The sequence below is a fragment of the Acomys minous genome (genome assembly GCF_964271855.1).
Source record: "Acomys minous genome assembly, chromosome: 20".
Taxonomy (NCBI): Eukaryota; Metazoa; Chordata; class Mammalia; order Rodentia; family Muridae; genus Acomys; species Acomys minous.
In genome coordinates, this window is record NC_140502.1 from 22,385,632 (window position 1) to 22,411,315 (window position 25,684).

General features: G+C 53.0%; 1 protein-coding gene and 1 long non-coding RNA gene across 2 annotated transcripts; one reads left to right on the top strand and one right to left on the bottom strand.

Moving 5' to 3' along the window:
* Positions 1 to 1,628: 1,628 nt before the first annotated feature.
* CYP2S1 (cytochrome P450 family 2 subfamily S member 1) lies at positions 1,629 to 20,651 on the bottom strand. The gene is made up of 9 exons (XM_084770907.1): positions 19,819 to 20,651; positions 18,221 to 18,386; positions 13,667 to 13,816; positions 11,744 to 11,904; positions 11,483 to 11,662; positions 8,991 to 9,132; positions 6,246 to 6,433; positions 3,364 to 3,505; positions 1,629 to 3,211 (listed from the first exon to the last, which is right to left on the bottom strand). The coding sequence occupies exons 1-9, from the start codon at positions 19,990 to 19,992 to the stop codon at positions 3,102 to 3,104; spliced, it is 1,413 nt and encodes a 470-aa protein (XP_084627033.1). The 5' UTR covers positions 19,993 to 20,651; the 3' UTR covers positions 1,629 to 3,101.
* On the top strand, positions 18,287 to 23,328 carry LOC311591372. The gene is made up of 4 exons (XR_014777089.1): positions 18,287 to 18,350; positions 18,656 to 18,786; positions 22,588 to 22,687; positions 22,782 to 23,328. It is a non-coding gene; the product is annotated as an uncharacterized lncRNA (long non-coding RNA).
* Positions 23,329 to 25,684: the final 2,356 nt, after the last annotated feature.

A 25,684-nucleotide genomic window follows, 5' to 3' on the forward strand; every position in this document is an offset into this window, starting at 1 on the left:
GTCGGGGCTTTTAACTGCTGAGCCATCTCCCCAGCCCCCGGACAGCTTTTAGAAAGATGATATAGGTCTGGGGAAGTAGCTCGGTTGGTAGAGGTAGAGTGCCTATCTAGGATGTGATGGAGGCCCGGAGGTCCATCGCCAGTGCCATATAAAGTGGGACATGGCGAGGCCAAGTGTGGTGGTGGCGCAAGCTTTTTAATCCCAGCCACTTGGGAGGCAGAGGCAGGCGGATCTCTGAGATTGAGGCCAGTCTGGTCTACAGAGCGAGTTCCAGGACGGCCAGGGTTACACAGAGAAACCTTGCCCCAACAAAACAAAACAAAACAAAACAGAACAGAACAAGAGCATAGTGGAACACAATAGTGGAACACACCTGTAATCCTGGAACTTGGGAGGTAAAGGTAAGAAAATCAGAAGAGAGCCAGGTGTGGCAGTGCATGCCTGTAATCCCAGCACCCGGGAGGCAGAGGCAGGTGGATCGCTGTGAGTTCGAGGCCAGCCTGGTCTACCATGCGGGTCCAGGACAGCCAAGGCTACACAGAGAGACCCTGTCTCAAAAAACAACAACAAAAATGAAGGTCAGAAGGTCAAGACTAGGGGCTGGAGAGATGGCTTAGAGGTTAAGGGCGCCTACCTGCTCTTCCCGAGCTCTTGAGTTCAATTCCCAGCAACCACATGGTGGCTCACAACCATCTATGAGGAGATCTGGCGCCCTCTTCTGGCCTGCAGGGGTACATGCAGGCAAAACAATGTATACGTAATAAATAAATATTAAAAAAAAAAGTCAAGGCTGGTGTTGGCTTTACAGAGGAGTCATTCTGGTCGAAGAAGACCCTGTTCTTTGTGTTGTTGTTTTGTTTTGTTTTTTTCAGATAGGATTTCTCTGTCTAGACCTGGCTGTCCTGGAATATACTATGTAGACCAGCCTGGTTTCAAACTCACACAGAGTGCTGGGGTTAAAGGCATGCGCCACCATAATTCCCCTAAGACCCTGTCTTGAAAGAAATTAAAAGACATGCACGCTTAATTATTTTTTTAAAAAATATTTTACTTAAAAAAAACTTTAAAGGGGGTGATAAGTGAACTATACCCAGCGGAAAGTCGGTCGTGATTTTATTTTTAATTCTGTCAGTGATAAAGAATGGAACTCGCATATGCATGCCAAGCAGGTGCCCACCACTGAGCTACACCTCCAAGCAGAGTTGATGGTTATTTAAAAAAAAAAAACACGGAGTAATGGGGGGGGCGGACAGGAGAGAAAGGATGGAACCAGAGGGAAGAGCTGGGCGATAGCCTGTGTCCTTACTGCCTGTGTGTCAGTATCTGCGTTCAGAGCTGGAGTCCTTCCAGGGGCCAGATCTGCTGTTGGCTAAAGTCTTTCCAGCGATCCCGAATCCACCCGCCCCCCATTCCCGGCCCCCACCCCACCCCGCCAAGCAGGACAGCAGCTGGCCCCAGCCCCCGTCCCCTCCCCCTATGCATCACATCTGGCACTGACGTCAACGGGGAGGTGGGCGGTGACCGTGTTTTTCAGCTCCCTCCCAGCCTCAGGGGAGGGGCGGACTCCCCCTCCCCACCCACCCCTTAGTCACTGGGACTCCGTCACACAAGCAGAGGGGGTCCAGTCCTGGGCCAGAAACAAACTTTTATTGCAAAACAAGGACTTTAAAAGTCACCAAGAGGTCAGATACGGCCTCTGTCCTGATACAGAGGGGCAGAGCCCTGCCCCTGTTTGGTCATCTTTCAGGGGAAGGGCTGGGGAATGGTTCAGTGGGGGATTTTTTTTTTTTTCCTTCGGATTTCCGGACAGGGCTTCTTTGTGTATCCTTGGCTGCCCTGGACTGGCTTTGTAGACCAGGCTGGCCTCGAACTCACAGAGATCCGCCTGCCTCTGCCTCCCGAGTGCTGGGATTACAGGGGTGCGCCACCACTGCTGGCTTAAATTTTTCTTTTTTGAGCAGTGTTGGGGGAACTGAACTCTTGGGATTCATAAATGTTAGGCAAGGGCTCTCAGTCTGAGCTCCATACCCAGGCCTATCCTAATTTGGGGGGGCAGGGAAGGGGGGCTTATGTGCAGAGTTAGTTCAGGATGTGTTTGAGAGCAGGGGTCCCAATAACGAGATTATATAAACACGGCCCGGGAAGGTCCCCCCCCCCCCCGCCCCTTTGGGTTAATGGTTTTCATGTGTACAAGGTCTGTGTGCACAATTACAGACCAGGAAAACGTCCGTATTTGGGGGAAATTTGTTGGACGGACTGTGTTTGAGGGGCAAGGGTGTGGAGGTGGCTGGGAGGTTCTACCGTCATGGTCTCAGCGGGGAATAAACTGGGAAGAGCCGACATTGTCACAAATGGCCCCGGCTGGCTGTGTGGCACTGGATGGTGGCCACTGAAGGAGGCACTCATGTGGAGGGACGGTGCTGAGGTCATCCATGGGAGTAGACAGGACATGGTTCTGCCTGTGACGTGACCCCGGCTGGGGCACGCTGTTTTCTACGGCGGGGAGATCTGGAGGACGTTAAGAGTCCTGAACACGGTTAGGCTGTTTGTGTGGCCGTGTGGGCGGTAGCTGGACTGGGGTGGCCAGGAGGTGGATGGTGGGGTGTGTGGCTATATGCTTGTGATCCCAGACGGCCTGTACTACATTTACGTAGGCTGAAAGCCTACGCGGCTCGTGGTGGTGCATACCTGTGCTTTCTAGCGCTCAGCAATCGGAGGCAGGAGAATCACGAGTTTGAGGCCAGCTTGTGCTACCTAGCAAGGTCCCGGTTCAGACAGCCCTCTCAAAAAAAAAAAAAAGAAAAAAGAAAAGAAAAGAAGAAAGTAAGAAAGAAAGAAAAAGCATCTGCATCAGTCGCCTTGTGGTTGTATCCGAGGGTGTGGTCCCCGGTCTCCAGAGCTGCCTGGATACATGGCGTGTGTGCGATGTGCGGTGTAGCTTCTGCGACGGCTGCTTCACACACTCTTCAGACTTTGTCCGCCCCAGGTGGCTCCCACCTTCCGAAATCCCCTCCTTCATCTGGAATGGTCCCCTGTGGGCCAGACCTGCAGCTGGAAGTCTGCGGGGATGTTGAAAAGTCCGCTGACCGCTGGCTGCAGCCTCAAGTCACCCAGCGGGCACGGGTCTCCAGAGAAAAGGCTTGCAAGACGGCGGTGAAGAAGAGCCATAACTCCGCCCGAGCGAGGCCTTCTCCCAGGCACACTCGCTTACCTGGCGGGAAGGGGTCGAGTCAGCTGTGCTCACAGGACGGGGGTGGGGGGGTGGGGGAGGTGGGGGGGGGCACAGAGGCCCTGGGGTGCAGGGAAACGCCTCCCCGATGGGCACGGGCGGCTTCTCGTTATCCCCCAAAGCCCAGCAGATACCTAAGGAGTAGGGCAGGAAAGCTTCGTGTTTCCTCAGCCGGCCATCGGCGTCCAGGAAGCGGCCCGGGTGGAACTCCTCTGGGTCCTTGAAAACCTCGGGGTCACGCAGTACGGAGCCGATCAGAGGGAAGACCTCCGTGCCCTGAGGGGACAGGGTGGAAGCTCACACAGCCGAGTGTCCTATGCTGATACTGCTAAGACAACTTGATTCAATTTTAAGATCTTTTTTAAAAAAAGATTTATTTGTAGAGCCGGGCGGTGGTGGCGCACGCCTTTAATCCCAGCACTCGGGAGGCAGAGGCAGGCGGATCGCTGTGAGTTCGAGGCCAGCCTGGTCTACAAAGTGAGTCCAGGATGGCTAAGGCTACACAGAGAGACCCTGTGTCGAAAAACCAAAAAAAAAAAAAAAAAAAGATTTATTTGTATTTAGATATTTTTCAATTTTAGTATTTAAAAGTGTGTGTGTGTATGTGTGTGTTTGTGTGTCGGTGCGCGCGAGTATGTGAATGCTAAAAACATCGGATCCCCCTGGAGCTGGACTCAGGACCTCTGGAAGAGCAGACAGTGCTCTTAACCGCTGAGCCATCTCTCCAGCCCCACTATGCAATCTTTAATTAAATGTTTCTGGGGTCTGGAGAGATGGCTGAGAGGTTAAGAGCTCTGTTCGCTCTTTTCCAGAGGTCCTGAGTTCAATTCCCAGCAACCACAGGGTGGCTCACAACCATCTATAGTGAGATCTGGCGCCCTCTTCTGGCCTGCAGGTGTACATGCAGGCAGAGCACTGTATGTATAATAAATAAATAAATCTTAAAAAAAAAAAAACACGCTTCTGTGCCTGTGACTCTCTCTCCTTTCTCTCTTTTGCTCCAACTTTCTTTCAAGACAGGGTCTCACTATGTAGCCCAGGCTAGCCTTGAACTTGCAGCAATCCTCCTGCCTCAGGGTCTGAGCGCTGGTACAGCTGGTGCCTGCCACTGCTTGGGACTAACCGGGTATGCACACTCACTGCCTTGTATATAACAGGTGCACACAGTGGCCTCGCTGCTCCTTTTACTGGGACTCTCTGGATTAAGCCCAGGAAGGAGATAATAGCACGCCCAGTTGAAAGACAGAGAACCTGAGTGTGGTGACACACGCCTGTAATCGCAGCATCCCAGAGCCTGAGATAGGAAGACAGCAAGACAGCAAGTTCAAGGCGAGCCCGGGCTACCTAACAAGATCTTATTTCAAAAGAAAAAGAAAAGCTGGGCGGTGGTGGTGCACGCCTTTAAGCCCAGCACTCGGGAGACGGAGGCAGGTGGATTGCTGTGAGTTCGAGGCCAACCTGGTCTACAATGTGAGTCCAGGACAGCCAAGGTTACACAGAGAGACCCTGTCTCGGAAAAAAAAAAAACCAAAAAAAAAAAAAAAAAAAAAAAGCCAGGCGTGGTGGCGCACGCCTTTAATCCCAGCACTTGGAAGGCAGAGGCAGGTGGATCGCTGTGAGTTCGAGGCCAGCCTGGTCTACAAAGTGAGTCCAGGACAGCCAAGGCTACACAGAGAGACTCTGTCTCAAAAAACCAAAAAAACAAAACAAAACAAAACAAAACAAAAAACAGGTGCATGTCTAGGGATGTAAGTCCGTGGTAGAAACACTTGCGTAATGTGTGAGAGGCCCTGGTACCACACGGTGGGGGGACGGGACTATAAAAGAGAAGGGGGAAACTAAGGCCCGGAGAACACAAGCCGCAGCCGAAGGAAGTCCCCAGGGAAGGCTGGCAGAGCGGGGCTATTTTTACACTGTTCTGAAATTCTGGGAGTATGTTGTGATCCAGAGATTAAGCTGTGGCTGTAGGAAGCCAGCTCTCTGGGGGGGAGTGCCTCAGGGAGGCGAAGGCAAGGGTGTGTGTGGGAGGGCCGTCCTTGAAGGCCTCAGGCAGGGAGGGTTGCATCCTGCATCCCCTTCCCACCTCACCCCCTGCCCACCCCCCACCAGGCCAGAGCAGAGCTTGTGTATCCTTGGGGCTGCTATGTTAAGATGGTGAGGGCAGGGGGCTGGAGAGATGGCTCAGAGGTTAATAGCACCGGCTGTTCTTCCAGCCGGGTCCTGAGTTCAATTCCCAGCAACCACATGGTGGCTCATAACCATCTGTAATGTGATCTGGTGCCCTCTTCTGGCCTGCAGGTGTGCACTGTATACATTATAAATAAATAAATAAATAAATAAATAAAAAAAAAGATGGTGAGGGCAGGTAGGGGAGCCGGAGGAGAGGGGCATGACGTTCTTTGCCAGGGAGTCTGGCCCATCGGGTGTGAGCTGCGAAGGCAAAGGAGCTCCAGGCAAAGCATCATGGGACTGTTAGGTTGAACCTAATACTTAGGTTCTGGGTTCAAATCCTGTCTTTCCACCCCCTGGCTGGGTGCATACGTACAGACCTTAGTTTCCGTAAAAACGGGTGGGATAATTACCCAGGATGGTTTTGGAGATGGAAGAAAATGATACTAACAATAGCCGCCCCGACGTAAGGTGTTGTTATGACATTACACAGGGCACCCACAAGCTATTAAGAGGTGGGTGTTTACAAGCACGATCTTACAAGTTCAAATGAGTATTATTATTATTCTTCCTAATTTAGAAGAGAGATATGTTGAGGTTCAGCGGATGAAGCGATTTGTTCAAGTTTCAAGCTAAGAAAACAGCAGAGTTAACGTAAGTATTTGAGTACAGGCTGCGGATAGTATCTCAGGCTTGGGAATATATCGCCCCCTCGTGGTCGTATGCCTGAACTGTTTTTCACTTGGAGGCCAGAGAGAAAGGGGTGGCGGCTGGGGCGAGGAGGGAGACAGAGGCAGAGACTTTCAAAGAGATACTACTAACGGCTCTGGCCGTGCCGTACACCTACCTGGGGCAGCGTGTATCCTCGGAAGCAAGTGGTCCTCGTGAGGGTGTGAGGCATTCCCATGGGCACCAATGCCAGGAGCCGCTGTGCCTCGTGTAAAACTGCATCCGTGTAAGGGAGCCGAGCGCGCTCGCTCAGACTCGGAGCCCTGCCGGGACCCAGCTCCTGGATCAGCTCCTCCCGAACACGCTCTGCACGCAAGGGGAGGGTTGCGGGTCAACGGTGGGATGCGTCCTGCGCCCCTTTTCCTGGAAGCCTCATCTTGTGCAGCAGTCGTTTGGGGGTAAAGGGCTGGCAGCAGGGGAGGAGCAAACAGGCCTGGGGTCTCGTTCATCCTATATGGGGTATTGGATCTACTTTGTGTTAACTCCAGGAAACTAAAACTGGTATTGAGGTGCTTTTCTGTTTGTTCTGTGTGTGCGCGCGCTTGCATGTGTGTGTGGCCTTGGCTGTCCTGGACTCCCTTGGTAGATCAGCCTGGCCTCGAACTCACAGAGACCCATCTGCGTCTGCCTCCCTGAGGGCTGGGATTACAGGCGTGCACCACCGCGCCCGGGCTGAGACAGGATTTCTTTATGTCGCCCTGGCTGCTCTGGAAATCACCTAGTAGACCAGGATGGCTTAGAACTCACGGAGATCCTCCTGCCTCTCTGCCTTTCAAGTGCTGAGAATAAAGGAGTGCATTACCACACCCGACATGCCGAGAACCATCATCGATCTCCACGGAGGCTCCTAGAGTCATCGCGGAGTTCAGTACCATCGCTAGGTCTCTAAGCGCTGCCTATTGGGCCGGGCTGTTTCATCAGTCTTCCAGCATTTAGCTGGAAACATTGAACTCCTCAGGGGGTGGGGGTGCAGGTGGGCGGTTCATTCCCAGCCTGGTCTGTTACCCATTTCCCCCCTCCATCACTGCTGCAGCCTCAGGTCCAGCCTCCGCTCTGGCCATGACCCCTTAACTCTTTGTCACTGGTTTTGTTGTTGTTGTTGTTGTTGTTGTTGTTGTTGTTGTTGTTGTTGTTTTGTTTGTTTTGAGACAGGGTCGAGTGTAACTCAACGTGCAACCAAGGCTGGGCCTCAAACTCACTACATGCTCTTGCCTCACAGCCCAAGTGCCAGGGCTACAGGTGTGCGCTCCACACCTGGATGATGACTCTATTTGTGTGGGTTTGCACACACACCCCAGGAGGCTATTGGTGCCCTGCTGTATCACTCGCCAGCCTATTCCTTTGAGGACAGGGTCCCTCGCTGAACCTGGAGCTGTACAGGCTGGCAGCCAGCAAATCCCAGCGGTTCCCCTCCTCCCTTAGCGCTGGGGTGACGGGCATGCTAAGCTTTTTACACGTGTGGTGGGGACTTGAACTCAGGTCCCCACGCTTGCGCAGCAGGCGCTCTTACCCTCCGAGCCATCTTCCTAGGCCTGGTTATCATTTCTAATCTCCGGTCCTGATCCAGTGCCTTGTGGAGTTTGGACTTCTCTTCTTTTGTAGGCCTAGGCCCTTCTGGGGGTGACTTTAATATCCTTCCCCACCTTCCATCTCCCCCCATCCCCTTTCTCTCGAGACAGGGCCTTACTATGTAGCCAAGGCTGGCACTTGTTATGTAGAAAAGGCTGGCCTTGAACTTGTGGCAATCACCCTGCGTCAGGCCTTCTGAGTGCTAGGATTCTAGGCACGAGCCACCCACAATCCCTGTTCAGCAGCTCCTTTGAAACCAACTCCATCTTCGTCCTTCCTGTCCCTAGCTCAGGGTGAGACCACTGCCCTCAGCTTCCTAGCTAGAAACTCAAGCCCTTCCCTGGACAAGTCCTTTCTCGCCCCCCACAACCTGCTTATTCTACCCTCTATGGCCCCCAACCCCCTCTCCATGTCTCCATAGCCTGACCTGGGCCTGTCTTTTTTTTTTTTTTTTAGACAGGGTCTCTCTGTGTAGCCTTGGCTGTCCTGGATGCGCTTTGTAGACCAGGCTGGCCTCGAACTCACAGCGATCCGCCTGCCTCTGCCTCCCGAGTGCTGGGATTGAAAGTGTGCGCCACCACCGCCCGGCCTAGGCCTGTCTTCTTAATTATTCAGCTTTGTCTGCCTTCCTGAGGTCTTGGCATCCTCCCATCATGTACAGTCCAGTGTGCGTGTTGGGGTGTGGGAACTGGGAATGATACCCAGAGCCTGATGGATGCTAAGCAATCACTCAACCACTGAGTCACACCCCCACCTCTCGCCAGTGGCTCCAAAGCACGGGCTCCTGAGCCTCCCCCTCCCCCCTCCCCCGAGACTCTAGGCCGGGGCTCCAGCCACTGGGTCTCCTACAATTCATCCCCTCATGGTGGTTCAAAGATCTTCTAAGATGCACATTTTTTTTTTTAAAGCCGAGTGTGGGTTAATTCACATCCATAAGCAAACGCAGCACTTGGGAAGCCAAGCTAGGACCCTGAGTTAAGGGGCTAACCTGGGCTACACAGTGAGTAGCAGGCTAGCCTGGGCTAAAGAATATGACCCTATCTCAAATTTAAAAAAAACAAACAAACCCATCAAGGTCCTTCTATGGCTCCCCATGACTGGGGACAAGGCACAGTACGCGGGTGACACGTCCTGCCTTGCCTCTCACTACGTCACGTTCATTTCCATCTCCCCGCACCTTCTGTGCCCTGGCACCATCACTCTGGATCCGGGGGACACGGGGGGGGGGAGGGGGAGGGGGGAGGGGGAGGGGGAGGGGGAGGGAGGGGCCCGCCTGGCGGGGACAGCTTCTTACGTAGGACTTGAGGGTGTTTTAGCAGCAGCAGGAGGGCGTAGCGGATGGTGGCGCCAACGGTCATCGTCCCAGCAAACAGCAGATAGGTGACCGTCATCAGCAAGTTCTTCTCGGTGAATTCTGTACCTGGGGTCTGTTTCTCCTGAGTATTGAAATAATTGTTGAGAAATTAGGAACTGTTAATTAAGTGGGATATGGATTCTAGATTAGTTATCCAGTAAGTAACGTGTTACTTATATATTAGCATATTATTACTATATAATATATCAATATATGTAATATATTAACAATATTAACAAATGATGATGATGATGATGATTTCTCTGTGTGTGTGTGTGTGTGTGTGTGTGTGTGTGTGTGGTTTTTCCAGACAGAGTTTCTCTCTGTATCTCTGGTGGCCCTGGAACTCGATCCAGGCTGGCCTCAAACTCAGAGGTCCGTCTACCTCTGTTCTGGAGTGCTGGGATTAAAGGTGTGTACAGCCACCACCGCCAGCTGAGATTCAAGATTAAAAAAAAAAAAAGAAAAGAAAAAGGAAAAAAAAAAAAAAAGAAACAAAGGGAGAAAGAAAGAAAAAAAAAACACCAAACTTCTTTTTAAAATTTCCCGTGTGGGCACGTGTGTGCTGTGGCACGCGTGTGAGGGTCAGAGGGCACTTGCTGGAGTTGGTTCTCTCCATCTGCTGTGTGGATCCCGGGGATCAAACACAGATAGTCAGACTTGGTGCTAAGCATTTTTACCCACTGGGATGTTGCTCCCTTTTTTGAAACAGGGTCACCTAGAGCCCAGGTTGGCCTCAAACTTGCCATATAGCTGAAGATGTCCCTCCCAGGTGTTGGGATCACAGGTGTGAGCTCCCACACCCAGTTCATGTGGTGCTAGTGGTGGAACTCAGGGCTTCCTGCATGCTCGGCAGGACTCTGCCAACTGAGCTACATTTCCCACACTGAGACATGGAGGTAGAGAAAGCGTTAAAGCCAGATCTCGTGGTTTAGCCCTTGGGAGGCAGATGTAGGGGGATCTCTGCAAGTTCCAGCCCAGCCTAGGCTACAGAGTGAGTTCCAGGCTAGCCTGGGCTACAGAATGAGTTCCAGGCCAGCCTAGGCTATAGAGTGAGTTCCAGGCCAGCCTAGGCTACAGAGTGAGTTTCAGGCCAGCCTAGGCTAGAGTGAGTTCCAGGCCAGCCTAGGCTACAGAGTGAGTTCCAGGCCAGCCTAGGCTACAGAGTGAGTTCCAGGCCAGCCTAGGCTACAGAGTGAGTTCCAGGCCAGCCTAGGCTACAGTGTGAGTTCCAGGCCAGCCTGGGCTACAGAGTGAGTTCCAGCCCAGCTTAGGCTACAGAGTGAGTTCCAGGCCAGCCTGGGCTACAGAGTAAGTTTCAGGCCAGCCTAGGCCATAGGGTGAGTTCTAGGCCAGTCTAGGCTACAGAGTAAGTTCTAGGCCAGCCTGGGCTACAGGGTGAGTTCCAGGCTAGCCTAGGTCATAGGGTGAGTTTCAGGCCAGCCTAGGCTACAGGGTGAATTCTAGGCCAGCCTAGGCTAAAGGGTGAATTCTAGGCCAGCCTGGGCTATAGAGTGAGTTCTAGGCCAGCCTGAGCTACAGGGTGAGTTCCAGCCTAGCCTAGGTCACAGGGTGAGTTTCAGGCCAGCCTAGGCTACAGGGTGAGTTCTAGGCCAGCCTGGGCTACAGGGTGAGTTCCAGGCCAGCCTGGGCTACAGGGTGAGTTCCAGGCTAGCCTAGGTCATAGGCTGAGTTTCAGGCCAGCCTACACTACAGGGTGAGTTCTAGGCCAGCTTAGGCTATAGAGTGAATTCTAGGCCAGCCTGGGCTACAGGGTGAGTTTCCAGGCTAGCCTAGGTCATAGGGTGAGTTTCAGGCCAGCCTACGCTACAGGGTGAGTTCTAGGCCAGCTTAGGCTATAGAGTGAATTCTAGGCCAGCCTGGGCTACCGGGTGAGTTCCAGGCTAGCCTAGGCTACAGAGTGAGTTCTAGGCCAGCCTAGGCTAAAGGGTGAATTCTAGGCCAACCTGGGCTACAGAGTGAGTTCTAGGCTAGCCTGGGCTACAGGTTGAGTTCCAGCCTAGCCTAGGTCACAGGGTGTGTTTCAGGCCAGCCTAGGCTACAGGGTGAGTTCTAGGCCAGCCTAGGCTACAGGGTGAGTTCTAGGCCAGCCTAGGCTACAGGGTGAATTCCAGGCCAGCCTGGGCTACAGAGTGAGTTCTAGGCCAGCCTACACGACAGGGTGAGTTCCAGGCCAGCCTAGGCTACAGAGTAAGATGCTATCTCACCAAAAATAAAAAGGGAGGGGACTAATGGAGACCCTCAGGAGCTCTGGGTCCCTGAAGAAAGCTCCGTATAGCAGGATGCTGTCCAGAGTCCCATCCTGAGTTCATCCCAGGGACGAGGACTCAGCAGATGCTAAGCAGACGGACTGTCAGCTAGGCCAGTAGCCACACCCAAGAGGGACCCTTTTTTCTCCCGCGCTTCCACACCTGTGCCATCTTTAGCAGGAAGGCATCGACGACGTCACGTGCAGGAACCGAGGCGTGGAAGCTTCCCTGGTGCCGCTGTACCTGCTGCATAACGAAGGCAGCCAGGGTGCCCAGGTGGTGCTGGAGCTGCCTGTGTGGGCCTGGGAGGAGCTGCAGCAGCGAGGAGAACATCTCGTAGGCCTGTGGGTGCGGGAAGAGGCAGCTCATTCCCAGAGCATCTGACAGGGAGCCCCGAGGCTGGAGAAGGCTCCCATCACTTACCTGGCCCCACGGGGAGCTGATCCCCACCAAGGTGCTACTTGCTGCCCTGATCACAGCCTGGAACTCTTTATCTTCATAGGGCAAACGGATGCCAAACATGAGGGAACAGATGACATTCGAGGTGGCCTGGGCCAGCAGCAGGGACGGGTCAAATGGGCATCCTGGGAGGCATGGAAGGCAGAAGGTGAGAGAGAGAGAGAGAGGAGAGAGAGGAGAGAGAGAGAGAGAGAGAGAGAGAGAGAGAGAGAGAGAGAGAGAAAGAAAGAGAAGAGAGAAATCAGGAGTTTAGGTGTGGTGGCTCAACACTTGTTATACTGACCCTTGAGAAGCTGAGACAGGAGAATTGCTGGGAGTTCAAGGACAGCCAGGGCTATGCAGTGAGACCATGTCTCAAACAAACAAACAAACAAACAAACAAACAAAAGGAGGGGGCGGGGAGAGCGCACAGGATGTCTGTCTTTGGGCTGTAGCGTCTGTGATGTCCACCAGCTGGGAGTAAGTTAGAAATGGGTGATGCTGAGAAAGGCAAGACGATCTTTGTCCAGAGGTGTTGCCCAGTGCCACACTGTGGAGCAGGGGGCCAAGCATAAGGCTGGACCAGATCACCATGGTCCTGTAGGGCGGAAGCCAGGCCAGGTCACTGGATTCTCTTAACACAGATGCCAACGAGAACAAAGGCGTCACCCAGGGAGAGGGTACCCAGATGGAGTATTTGGAAAATTCCTAAAGGTACGCATCTGGGCCAGAAACTATCTTTACTGGATTAAGAAGGGAGAAAGGACAGACCTAATAGCTTGTCTTAAAAAGGCCGCTAACGAGCAATTCCACTTCCTTGTTTATTGTAAAACAAAGGGCTTGTGGCTTTTAGTGTGTACCACGACTCAGTTCATTCACCAACATTCAGATCGTGAACGGCGAGCTATGTTTTTGTTGGACCGTCCTGGTTTATGTGAACTAACTTGTGGTAAAGTGGATATGACATTTAAAAAAATTTTTTTATTTAATTTTAGGGTGTGCTTTAGAGTGAGGGTGTCAGATCTTGGAGTTACAGACAGTTGTGAGCTGCCATGTGGGTGCTGGGAATCGAACCCGGGTCCTTTGGAAGAGCAGGCAGTGCTCTTAACCACTGAGCCATCTCTCCAGCCCTGCTCTCCCTTTCTTAAGATTGGACATAATTAGTGATGCTCTGCTCTTCACAAAGATGAGGCTGTCCCCTTAAAACTATCGGTTCGTTTTATACTTGGGATTTATTTAATTGGGCAAAGTGAGCATGTTTAAACACGGGGTGGCGGGGGTGGGGGGGAAGGAGGAACATTCTATCACAGTCTCAGAAACAAGAAGGCCTGTGTTTCAGTTTGGGTTCATTGGCCTGTCACAGGCAACGGTTAAACGTCAGGAAGCAGCCGTCTATTCTTGACGATGCCGATTTAATTACGATCCCCTGAGTCAGGGATGCTGCCTTTTACTACATGAAAGCACTTATGTGGTTTATGTATTATATCAAGTAGACGGTACTTAACACACACACACAACCACCACCACCACCACCACCACCACCAACAACAAAAACAAAAGGAGCCAGGTGTGCTAGCTCACGCCAGCAACTCCGGGCCAGCCTGGCCTAACTGGTGAAATTTCATTGTGAAATTTCATCGTCACAAACAAAACAAGAAAAAAAAAAAAAAGAGGTAGGAGATAAAGAGGGAGGACGGGAGAGGGGAGAAAACATGCTTAGGGACAGACAGGGCTGTTGTAGCACAGTAGCGCAGCCATGGCTGCGGACTGAGACAGTGAGGAGGTCAGCAAAGCCATCCCCCACCCCCACCCCCACCGTTTCCCCTCCAGCAGATTCACCACCACCCAGGAACTTTGGAGATGGTTCCTCTTCCTCTTGGAAGGATTTGTTGGCCCCACCCCGCTGACCTTCTGTCTTCTGGAACGCCTCCACCAGATTCTGCACTTCCGCTTGGATCAGCTCCTCGCCTTCTCGCTTGCCCATGCCCAGGTCCCGTAGAGCAAGCAGGGTGAATTTCCGCAGCTGTCTCCAGCGCTCCCCGTTGGCAAAGAAAACCCCTGCGTAGAAGGCTGGATTCAAGAAAGGGACCGGTCCCTTCCTCCCAGTGACATGTCCCCAGGACCCTGTCCTGAATCTCTTACCAGTCTGGCAGAAGTCCTGCGCATGTGTGTGACGGGGGTGCTTGGGTGTACGCGCGCGCATGCGCGGACCCACGCATGCACGTGTAATAACTCAGTAAGTGCTCCGTAAGTGCATAACTGAATTAGCTCTTTATCCTTTGAACTTAAGCCGGGGCAAGATAGTCTCCTGCGTGTGACCAGTCATCACCTTCGAATCCCTGTTTGTCCCATCTGTCCATCCCAGCATGTCTGGAGCACCATGGGGCCCCATGAGCCCACAGTGAGTGAGAACATGAGCAGAAAGGAAGAAGGCTGACGTCACATGGCCTTTTCCTTTACCCAAGACGCCTGCTCCGCACACATCTTCCCCTCTGAGCTCGGCGCTGCGACACTCCTTGAAGGCTGGCTTATGGCGGCAGCTGGAAGCTGCCCTCAGCCCTCCCCATGTCCGAGGCTAGCTTTTCTCCCCGCCTCGGCCCCACCACCCAGATCAGAACCCTAGGCCTCTCTCACGTTCTTGTCTCTTCCAAATACCATTTCTTTCGATCCTTAGCCCTTGTCCTGGGCCGGCTGGTCCCTTCCCTGGGCTTCTAGCATTTAGGTCTACTCACTTCACAGTCTCTCCCTGTTGAAAATGCGTATGTCTCAGAGAACCAGAGCTCAGCTGCTCTGGTGTGACTCACGGGCCTGCTAAGTGACTGCCAGAGCCACAGTGACTTTAGCTACAGTAACCATCTACTATAACTCCTTTCATTTCCTCAAAGGTGTTACGATTCCCCCATCCTCACCTGCGCCCTTGCTTTTTCCTCTGTTTGTATGCCTTGAACTCACAGAGATCCGCCTGTCTCTGTTTCCTGAGTGCTGGGGTTAAAGTTGTCACCGCCATGCCCGGCCCTCCCTGCATTGTTTAAGGAGTTGCTGGACATAAACCTACACCTTGCACTTGTTAAGCTCTCTACCAATGAGTCATGCTTATCCCCAGCCTCTTACTGGGGGATTCTAGGCAGGGGCTCTACCACTGAGCCACACCCCCAGCCCCTCACTGGGGGATTCTAGGCAGGGGCTCTACCACTGAGCCACACCCCCAGCCCCTCACTGGGGGGTTCTAGGCAGGGGCTCTACCACTGAGCCACACCCCCAGCCCCTCACTGGGAGATTCTAGGCAGGGGCTCTACCACTGAGCCATGCCCCCAGCCCCTCACTGGGGGATTCTAGGCAGGGGCTCTACCACTGAGCCACACCCCCAGCCCCTCACTGGGGGGTTCTAGGCAGGGGCTCTACCACTGAGCCACACCCCCAGCCCCTCACTGGGAGATTCTAGGCAGGGGCTCTACCACTGAGCCATGCCCCCAGCCCCTCACTGGGGGATTCTAGGCAGGGGCTCTACCACTGAGCCACACCCCCAGCCCCTCACTGGGGGATTCTAGGCAGGTGCTCTACCACTGAGCCACGCCCCCAGCCCCTCACTGGGGGGTTCTAGGCAGGGGCTCTACCACTGAGCCACACCCCCAGCCCCTCACTAGGGGATTCTAGGCAGGGGCTCTACCACTGAGCCACACCCCCAGCCCCTCACTAGGGGATTCTAGGCAGGGGCTCTACCACTGAGTCACACCCCAGCCCCTCACTGGGGGATTCTAGGCAGGGGCTCTACCACTGAGCCACACCCCAGCCCCTCACTGGGGGGTTCTAGGCAGGGGCTCTACCACTGAGCCACACCCCAGCCCCTCACTGGGGGATTCTAGGCAGAGGCTCTACCACTGAGCCACACCCCCAGCCCCTCACTGGGGGATTCTAGGCAGGGGCTCTACCACTGAGCCACACCCCCAGCCCCTCACTAGGGGATTCTAGGCAGGGGCTCTACCACTGGGCCACACTCCAGCCCCTCACTGGGGGATTCTAGGCAGGGGCTCTACCACTGAGCCATACCCCCAGCCCCTCACTGGGGGATTCTGTGAGGACTCTACTACCTAAGTACATCCCAAGCCTGGCATGGTGGTGCACATCTTTAATCCCGGTGCTCAGGAAGGCAGAGGTAGGTGGACCTCTGTGAGTTTGAGGCCAGCCTGGTCTACAAAGTAACAGCCAAGGCTACACAGAGAAACCCTGTCTCGAAAAACAAAATTTAAGTACATCCTTAGCTGCAGCCCATCATTTTACTTATTTTAAAAGATTTACTCTATTTTTTTTTATTTCTGTGTATGTTTGTGTCTCTGTATGTTCATACGTGTGCAGGTGCCTGGAGAGGCCAGAAAAGGATGTCAAATTCCTCGAAGCTGGAGTACAGGCTATTGTGAGCCGCCCAGTGTGGGTGCTGGGAACAAAACTCAGGTCTTCTGTGAGAACAGCAAGTGTTCGTAACTGCTGAGCCAACTCTTCTGCCCCCATCCTTTTATTTTTAATTATTTATGAATTATTATTATTATTAAAAGATTTTATTTATTTATCATACACACAGTGTTTTGCCTACATGCACACCAGAAGAGGGCACCAGATCTCATTATAGATAGATGGTTGTGAGCCACCATGTGGTTGCTGGGAATTGAACTCAGGGCCTTTGGAAGAGCAGCCGGTGCTCTTAACCTCTGAGCCATCTCTCCAGTCCCATGGATTCTTTTCTGAGACGGTCTTGCTATGTAGCCTAGGCTGCTGGCCTGAACTCCTAGCAATTCCCCTGACTCACCCACTCCCAGCTGCTTTCCCCATCCGTGAGGAACTCCATCAGCGGAGATATCACCTCCTCTGAGAAGGCTGCTGCCAGCCCTACGCCCCTACCCCACACTCCAGTAAAGCACCTCCCCTCACATACTGTGCGTGCGTGCGTGCGTGCGAGCGAGCGTGCGTGCGTGCGTTCTCAAAGCTGTACTTCTCACTTTAGAATTCTACCCCCTCTCTATGTCGTTGTGTCACAGAGCTCTCACGATGAGAAGACCCTGCACCTGCCTCGCTCACCTCTGTGTCCTTAGTGCCTAAGAAAGCATCAGGCACAGGGAAACTGGGGTCTGGAGGAATGCGCTCTTCTCCCTCCTCCTCAATGTGCCTGCCCTTGCGAGTCCTATCCCCTGGATACAACTTCCCTTCTAGCTGAGGAACTTCAGCTCGGACATCTTCTCTCTCTGGAGGCCTCCTGGGCATCCCTCAGCGAATTGGGTGAGTCAGGCACAGCCTGTGGATTCCTAGAATCCTAGGTTCTCCCCCACCCCCCCCCCCCATCTCCCCAGTGCTAGCTTGCCCCTCCCATTGTGGCCCATTCCTCTGAGAGGTCAGTGTCTGATGACAGGTCTGTCTGGGTGCTCTAGGGGAAGTAGGCAGTGTGCTCCTTAGTCACCGCTACGCTGCCAGGCTTTTCTGTGCTGCTGAAGACTGAAGCCAGGGCTCCATACGTGCTGTGCATGCTTTAACATAAAGAAGTATTTTGGTGTTTTGGGCCCCCTGACCCTCTTCTCTCTTTTTTTTTGGCTTGGACAAGGAATCCATGGCCTTACACAAGCTGTAGAGGACATGCCCCTTAGACTTTCATTGGTGAATTTTAGGAAATTACTCTGCTCAGCCTCATCCCCTGCTCCCTCACTAGGGGATTCTAGGCAGGGGCTCTAACACTGAGCCACACCCCAGCCCCTCACTGGGGGATTCTAGGCAGGGGCTCTACCACTGAGCCACACTCCCAGCCCCTCACTGGGGGATTCTAGGCAGGGGCTCTACCACTGAGCCACACACCAGCCCCTCACTGGGGGATTCTAGGCTGGGGCTCTACCACTGAGCCACACCCCCAGCCCCTCACTGGGGGATTCTAGGCAGGGGCTCTACCACTGAGCCACGCCCCCAGCCCCTCACTGGGGGATTCTAGGCAGGGGCTCTACCACTGAGCCACACCCCCAGCCCCTCACTGGAGGGTTCTATGCATTCCCTACCAGCAAACTATGTATCCCTCTCGTCCTGGCTTTTTCAAGACAGGGTCGCATTTGTCTTAAAATATATAACCCAAACTGGCCTTGAACTCACTGTTCAGCCCAGGTTGGCCTGAGCCTATCAAATGTTTGGGCTGCAGAGATGGATGGCCACGGGCGGTCAAGCCTCTATGCTGAGAGTGCCTGGGAGTCAATTCATAGCCCTGGGAGTAGTAATGATTGTCACTGTAGTTAGCACTCACTTGACACAGCCCAGTTTCCACTTGACCCTTATTACAGCCTAAGTGGACAGGTGCCAATATCACCCCATTTCATAGAAAGGGAATCATTAAGTAAGTCACCTGTAAAACAAAACAAAACAAAACAAAACCCAACCTCCTCGTTATCTGTAAGCGAGGGCAGAACCCAGCAGCCCCCATTTGCCCTCATGACTCACCATGACCATCAAAAGTCTTGTCCAGCGTTGCCAACGATCCCCGCCCACTGAACTCCTCAGCCTGACCTCCCAAGGCCTCGCGAACAGCATCGTGACCAACCAGGACCACCACACGGCGCCATGGGCCCAGGTGCACGGTGAACACGGGCCCATATTTCTTACTTAGCTGGGGACAGAGAGGGAGAAGAGGGTGGTGGCCGGTCCCACGGAGCTGCCTCTGCCAGCCTGGCTGTTATTAGTTCCAAACCTTGGCCTCAGATAAGTCACGTGGTCTGTCTTTTGCCTCCCCCCCTCTACCCCCCAACATAACAGGAATTGGTCCCTTTCCAACCCCAAGCAAATGTATCTGTTTGGGAAGCTGTTTTCCTTTTGCGTGCGAGTGTGGAGTGGCGCTCCACTTTGCAACATTTTTTTGTTTTGTTTTTGTCCTTCCAGACAGGGTTTCTCTGTGTTGCTCTGGTCGTCCTGGAATTCAGTAGACCAGGCTGGCCCGGAAGTCACAGAGATTTCTCTGCCTCCTGAACGCTGAGATTAAGGACTTTCCGCCATCACCATTCCTGCTGAGTGTATGATTCTTAAATACATCCTCTTGCCTTCCCTCTCACTTCCTACCAGGCTCTAACCTCTGATCTTGGTTGGGGTCATCCACAAACAGCTCCGGTTCCCCATAATCTCCTTCTCCCCACTATCTGACTGCTCATTTCAACCTCTGCCAAACCCGTAAACCTCACAGCAGCTGCCTGTGGAGCACGTCTCCTATCTCTCCCTTAACCGCCCACCCTCCCTTTTCTGTCCTTAAAGTCCCTGAGAATATTTTTGAATGGAGAACTTGACTCCCCACTACCCCCCCCCCCCGCAGGTTGGGACTGCCTCTCCATCCTCCCACGGGGTGGCACGAACTCCTAGCTCTCTCCTTAGCTGAGCTACACCCATCCCCCCCCCCCCCCCACTCGGGGAGTCTCTGAGGCAGATCCCTTCAGGCCAGGATGCTCTCTGCTCAGCCCCCTCCAGCTTCCAGATGCTTCTTCCCTTTCTAACGACGGGTGCGAGGGTGGAGTGCGGGGCGACAAGCTCACCCACCTCTCCTCTCGTCTAGAGAGTGTGTCCTTTGCAGCTCTGGTCGCAGCTCACTAACTTTCCAGCATTCTCTGGGTCCCTGCGACCTGGGGGGCGGGGGGGGGGGGGAAGGGCCCTTCCTCTCTGGGTCCGCGTGTCATTTCTTTCTAGACCTTTGTGAACTGTGTCCCTACCAGCTCTAGTCCCCTTTCCAGGGCATTCCCTCTCTTTCTTAGCCAAGGACTACCTGCCCCCCACCCCTCCGCCCCTCTGGCATCACTTCCCCCTGGGGTCCAGCTTCCAGGACTGAGTCAGCTCTGCCCTTCCCAACCTGGGTACCCCCTCTCCCTTGCCCAGCCCACGTCAACTTCGAGTCTCTAGCTCAGGACATTCGTAGTCCTTTTCCCCTGAGGACCCCTGCTTCTGCCTCCTCCCTAAGATAGCCAAGGCTCATCTGCCCTGGCACTTAGAAGACATCCTCCCCCCCCCCCCCCGCCGCCGCCCCTTATCCCCTGGTTAGGATGTTCCCGGGTCCCCCTCACCCGCAAGAGCCCGGAGTACAGAGCCCCGGGACGCAGCTGCAGGAGGTTCCCGAGCAGCGGCAGCGGCGTGGGCCCCGGGGGCAGGTGGCCTCTGGCCGGTGTCCTGGACCGCGCCAGAGCCAGCAGCAGCAACAACAGCGCCAGCAGCAGCGCCCAGGTGCCAGTCGCCTCCATCTCTGCAGGTCGGCTCGGTCTCCACCTCTTGGAAGCTCCTCGCGGCAGGGGGGGGTCCAGTTAGGGCCGGGAACGGGGCGGCTCCCTCCTCAACGAAATCAGGAGGAGGGGGGCGGGGCAGCCTCCTGCAAGGCGTCACTCCCTGCACCTCAATTTCTACGTCTCCCGCCCCGCAGTCTCCCCAAGTCCCACACCAACGTACAGACGGATCTCCCAGGTCACCTAGGTTTTCCCGGGGTTCTGAGGGCGGAGACAGTACCTTGGGCCCTAGGTGGGGCGTAATAAGCAAACAGAGGAACCTGGGAGCAGCAGCGGCCACACCTCGCGGGGCGGTGACCCTGCGTGGCTCTCCCCCCGGCTCCTGCCTCCCAGGGCTTATCTTGGTGTGCGTGCGTGCGTGCCTGTGCGGGTGTCTTGGAGGCAGTGTCCTCTGGCACCCTACCTCCACCATCAAGGAGGGACTTGGTGTTCTCCTGTGCCTAGATTACAAGGCTCCGTGACTTAGCTCTCCGACCTAGGTCAGTCTGTATCGGCTGAGACATTCTTTTGCTTTGTTTTGAAACGGGGTCGCAGGTAGTAGCCTGGGCTGGCCTGGAATTCTCTGGGTAGCTAAGTATGACCTTGAATTTCTTAATCTTTCTGCCTCCTCCACTGCTGACTGGTGGGATTAAAGGCGTACTTCACCAAGCCTGGTTTGTTGACTCATACTTTTAAAATTTAAATAAAAAAAAAAGTTTTTGATTCCATGTTCGTGTTATTCCGTGCGTGGGTTCACGTGTGTATGCGGGTGCTCCTACATGTACGTTGGCAGTCAGGGGAGGCTGACATCCTGAATTCCTCTGTGTATTTAATTAGGCAGGTTCTCTCTGGAGTTCCTCCTCCAGCTGACAAGTTTGTCCGGGGCTGGCGGGGGGGGGGGGGGGGGGGGTTGGGGGGAGAGGGGGAGGGGGAGAGAGAGCAGGGGGGGGGGAGGTCTCCTATCTTCATTCCAAGTGTTCTGGGGCTCTAATTCCAGTCCTTTCTGGAAGTTCATCTCCACTGGGCCATCTTCCCCAAGACCTCACTTATTTCTTATTAGCATATGTTAATTATACACATAACGAGTCTAATCCTGGCATTTCCATTCGTGCACAGAGTCTTTTTATTTTTATTTTTATTTTTTTTTAGCATATTCAACCAGTGGCTGTCTCTTGTTCCCCCCTCTGAGGCCTTTCCTCTTCCTACCTAGCCCTTCCGTTGTCGAATATTAATTAATTAGTTAATGGATTTTGATGACCAGATGAGTTTCATTAGGGTTGCTTACAGGGTTTCAGTCGAGAGAGGCTGTTTGCTGGAGCATTAACTCCTTACTCTGAGGCCACCACACGAAACAGAATGCCTCTCTCAGGGACCATCACTGCCTCAGGGAGACTTGGGGGGGGGCTCATGAACCTCTCTTTCCTAGCTCTACTCTTTCATTGATTCACTTGGAGAAGTGGTTCTCAACCTTCCTAATGCTGTGACCCCTTAAGGAATATGATTCCTAATGTTGTGGTGGACCCCCAAACATAAAACTATTTTGTTGCTACTATGTATGTATGTATGTATTTTGGATTTTCGAGACAGGGTTTCTTTGTGTAGCCTTGGCTGTCCTAGACTCACTTTGTGGACCAGGCTTTGTGGACCAGGCTGGCCTCGAACTCACAGCAATCCACCTGCCTCTGCTTGGGATTAAAGGCCTGCGCCACCACAGCCCAGCTTTATTGCTACTTTTTTTTTTTTATACTTTATTTAATTTTGAATTTATGTGCTTTGGTGTAGGGATGTCAGATCTCGAAATTACAGACAGTTGTGAGCTGCCATGTGGGTGCTGGGAATTGAACCCGGGTCCTTTGGAAGAGCAGGCAGTGCTCTTAACCACTGAGCCATCTCTCTAGCCCCGATCTTGCTACTGTTATGAATTGTAATGTAGATACTGACCGGTGGAGAACTGCTGACTTAGAGGCTTCTTGCGCACCTGTCGGTGGCCACCAGCCTCCTTGACTCAACAGCCCTTTGCTTTGCCTTCAGTTGAGCCACTTGCCAACATTTAACGGCTACCCACTGGTACACAATCTGAAACAGGGCGTTTAACATCTATCAGGTGTTTGCGGCGCTAGGGATCACATCCAGGGTCTTGTGTGAGCTAGGCAAGCGCTGTACCACTGAGCTAACAGACCCCCCGCCCCCCCTCAAGCCCCTTTCGTGTTAGAGAGCTCTCACTTTAAACATGACTTACTTCTCCATTTGAGGATGCTGCTGTGAGCAATCTTAGCCGGGGACTGGGTTCATCACATCTGCAGGCAAAAGAGAGTGAGACCAGATAATCAGGAAGTAGAAAAAGCCTGGGAGGATTAAGGCAGCCTCAGATGACAGACAGCAGCTGTGTGGCTTGGTTTATTGCAGCGTCCCTAGCCCCGCCCAGCACACACAAACGCTCAGTAAATATTTGCCGCACCAAAGATTGAGTAGAAGATAGGACCGTGAGGACTCTGGGGGTGTGGGGGTGGTTCTTGTAGGGGCAAGACTTTACATTATCGGAAGAAAAAAAAATGCTGTGCTGTCTTTCTGTTCTAGATGTGTCCCGAAGAAGCCCTATCTGGGTTGAACATCCCGCTTGCCGACGGCTGAACCGCCACTTTGCATTGTGAGGGGACATTCGAATGTTGCATACTGTGTGAGTCAGAGTGACAGTGACACGGGGCTATCTTTAGTTCCCTTTAACAGTCTTTAACTAGCTCTATCTGAGTTCGCATCTTTGTGACTCTTAGGGACAACTCTGGGGCTGCGCCCTTAAACTTGGCGGGGGCCACTCGCTCCCACCAAACCCCAAAGCCGAGAGGATCAAAAGATGACATCTGAGACCTTTAAAACTCTTCCTCATGTCCCCGCTGATGTACTCGGTAAATGCAGTGATTTGGGGCTTGGTTTTGTTTTGTGACTATAAAAACGTTTACGTCACCTTCACCTCCACAGTGGAACATGTCACTAGGGACTGCCCAAATCACTGCTCCCAGCCATGGGTACTCATAGTTGGCTCAGAAGTGTCTCTTAATCCCTGTGGACCAAGAACGGGGATGTGGGACCTCAGAGATGATTCGTTTTTCACCTGAGGAGTCATCAGGATTGGCACCAGGTACCAGCACCAGCTGGCATCATTCTTGCTGCCCTCTCAGAGTGGATAATGGTTAGTCCTTTCAGGAAACTGCTGCTCCACCCCCACCCTGTCTTTTGTTTTGGTTGAAGGCTTTCTGGTTTATTCTAAGCTGGTTGGTCTATTGGGCATCCTATTATGGCTTCCAAACATTTTCTTTTTTTTCCAGGACAATTGTTGCTAGCATTTGGCCTTTCTTCTCCTACCATTCTTCCAACACCTGACTCTGTGTAGGTTCCGTTTTCTTAACCAATATATATATATATATTAAAATTATTTATTAATTCATCCATATTGCATCTCAGTTGTTATCCCATCCCTTCTATCCTCCCATTCCTCCCTCCCTCCCACTTTCACCCTATTCCCCCTCCCCTGTGGCTGTGACTGAGGGGGACCTCCTCCCTCTGCATATGCTCATAGGGTATAAAGTCTCCTTTTGGTAGCCTGCTATCCTTCCTCTGAGTGCCACCGGGCCTCCCCATCAAGGGGACGTGGTCAAATATGAGGCACCAGAGTTCATGTGAAAGTCAGACCCCACTCTCCACTCAACAGTGGAGACTGTCCTGTCCATTGGCTTGATCTGGGTAGAGGTTCGATGTTTACTGCACGTATTGTCCTTGGTTGTTAACCAATATATTTCATTACAAACTTATTAACCGTGCGTACCTCACTTATAACCCGACTAACTGAAACAGTAGGAAAAGAGGATTAAAGAATAACAAAACCGTAAGGATATCAGTTCCGAGGAGCGATTCTCCTGGCGTAATCAGCAGGATTTCTTTTGCTGGAACCTGGAGTAACCAGAACCCAGAACCTCAGCAGGAGCTGGAGCCCCGGAGCCTTCCCTTGAGCAGTTCTCTCTAGGAGAGTCTCAAAGGGGAGCGATGAACAACAGCCAAAACTATCCCAAGTCTCTAAAAAGCCCCGCCTCCAGTTCTGGGCTCATTTCTATAGCTCCTCCCAGAGTCTGCTCACAGGATCTTTTCAGCTGGCAACAATCAAGCTCCCACACAAGGTGGTTGGTCTTTTAGTGGATTAATATCACCTGTTCTCTCACAAGACTGTTCTGATCCCACACTTGGGATCATAACAAAAACAGGTTTTTTGTTCAACTTTGTCTTCCAGTCTCTTGCTCACTTTCATTGCCACCTTGTCCCGTTTAGTTTAGGACCGTTGCAAAGATGCTGATGGTAAAAGGCCCTGAGTTGCTTCTAATTAATTTAGCAGGTAGAGGTGTCAGAAAGAACACCCTGAACCGGGCGTGGTGGTGGCGCACGCCTTTAATCCCAGCACTCGGGAGGCAGGGGCAGGCAGATCGCTGTGAGGTCGAGGCCAGCCTGGTCTACAAAGCCGAGTCCAGGACAGCCTGGGCTACACAGATAAACCCTGTCTCGAAAAATCAAACCATCCAGGCAGTGGTGGCACAGGTCTTTAATCCCAGCACTGGGGAGGCAGAGGCAGGCGGATCGCTGTGAGGTCGAGGTCAGCCTGGTCTACAGAGTGAGTCCAGGACAGCCAAGGCTACACAGAGAAACTCTGTCACGAAAAACAAACAGACAAACAAAAAGAACACTCTGAAACATGTGGTGGCCTCCTACTGAGCCCCCCCCCCCCCAAAAAAAAACCATACCTTCGGGCTGGCAAAGGGCTCAGCAGGTAAAGGTTCTTGCCGCCAAGCCTGATGACCTGAGTTCAATCCTGGGGAAGCGGAAGAGAAAACTCACTCCTGTAATTTATGCTCTGAGCTCCAAACAAATGGCAGGGCATGTGTATATCACACACCCCCCACACCCCCCGATACAAATGAATGTGAAGAAAAATTAAAAACGGAAACAAAATACCTTGTTCTCGGGTCAGAAGTTCCTTTCCTGGCTCACCTAGAAAGGCAAACATGAGGGGTGACCCCCCCCCCCCCGTGCCTGGAGTCCCCTCGGGTGAATACCAAACCCAGTGGGAAGAACTGGCCCTGGTAAAACCTCAGGGAACGACTCCCGTGAGTCCGTACGTCCGAAGCCTGGCCCTTCAGTTAACACAGAAGGCTGCCAGTTTTCAGGAGGAAACGGCCACCAGAGTGGGGCACACAAAGTCCCAGGATGACATGTCTGCTGCAATACAGCACTTGGGAGACAAGGCGACCAGAGTTCAAGCACATTCATGAACCTTGTGTGCCGAGCCAGTCTGGGGCTTTACTTGAGAGCCTGTCTCAAAAAACCCAAACGGAACAAAACACAAAGCGTATGTAAAGGGAGGAGGAAACATTGCACAAAAACTGCCATCTGGTCTACCAGACGGTTTGGTTTGATGGTTAGGATGACTTGTAAATATTTGGGAGCATGTGGAGACCGAACGAGAGAGAACTGGGCCTCGTGCTTTCCTTGATGGGGGAGCATTCGGTGTGCCTGCGGCGGAGCTGGATTCTTAGGTAGCGGAACTAGAGATGATGAATTGGGAGCCTGCATCAGTTGGGATTTAGAAGCGGCCGAGGAAAGAAATGACAAAGTCGCCAATGTGTCAGAAATG

Coding starts and splice junctions, on each gene's coding strand:
- CYP2S1 (XM_084770907.1), bottom strand. CDS start 19,992: ATGGAGGCGACTGGCACCTGGGCGCTGCTGCTGGCGCTGTTGTTGCTG. Junction 18,387..19,818: donor TGTACTCCGGGCTCTTGCGG/GTGAGGGGGACC, acceptor CTCTGTCCCCAG/CTAAGTAAGAAATATGGGCC. Junction 6,434..8,990: donor AAAACACCCTCAAGTCCTAC/GTAAGAAGCTGT, acceptor CCTTGCGTGCAG/AGCGTGTTCGGGAGGAGCTG.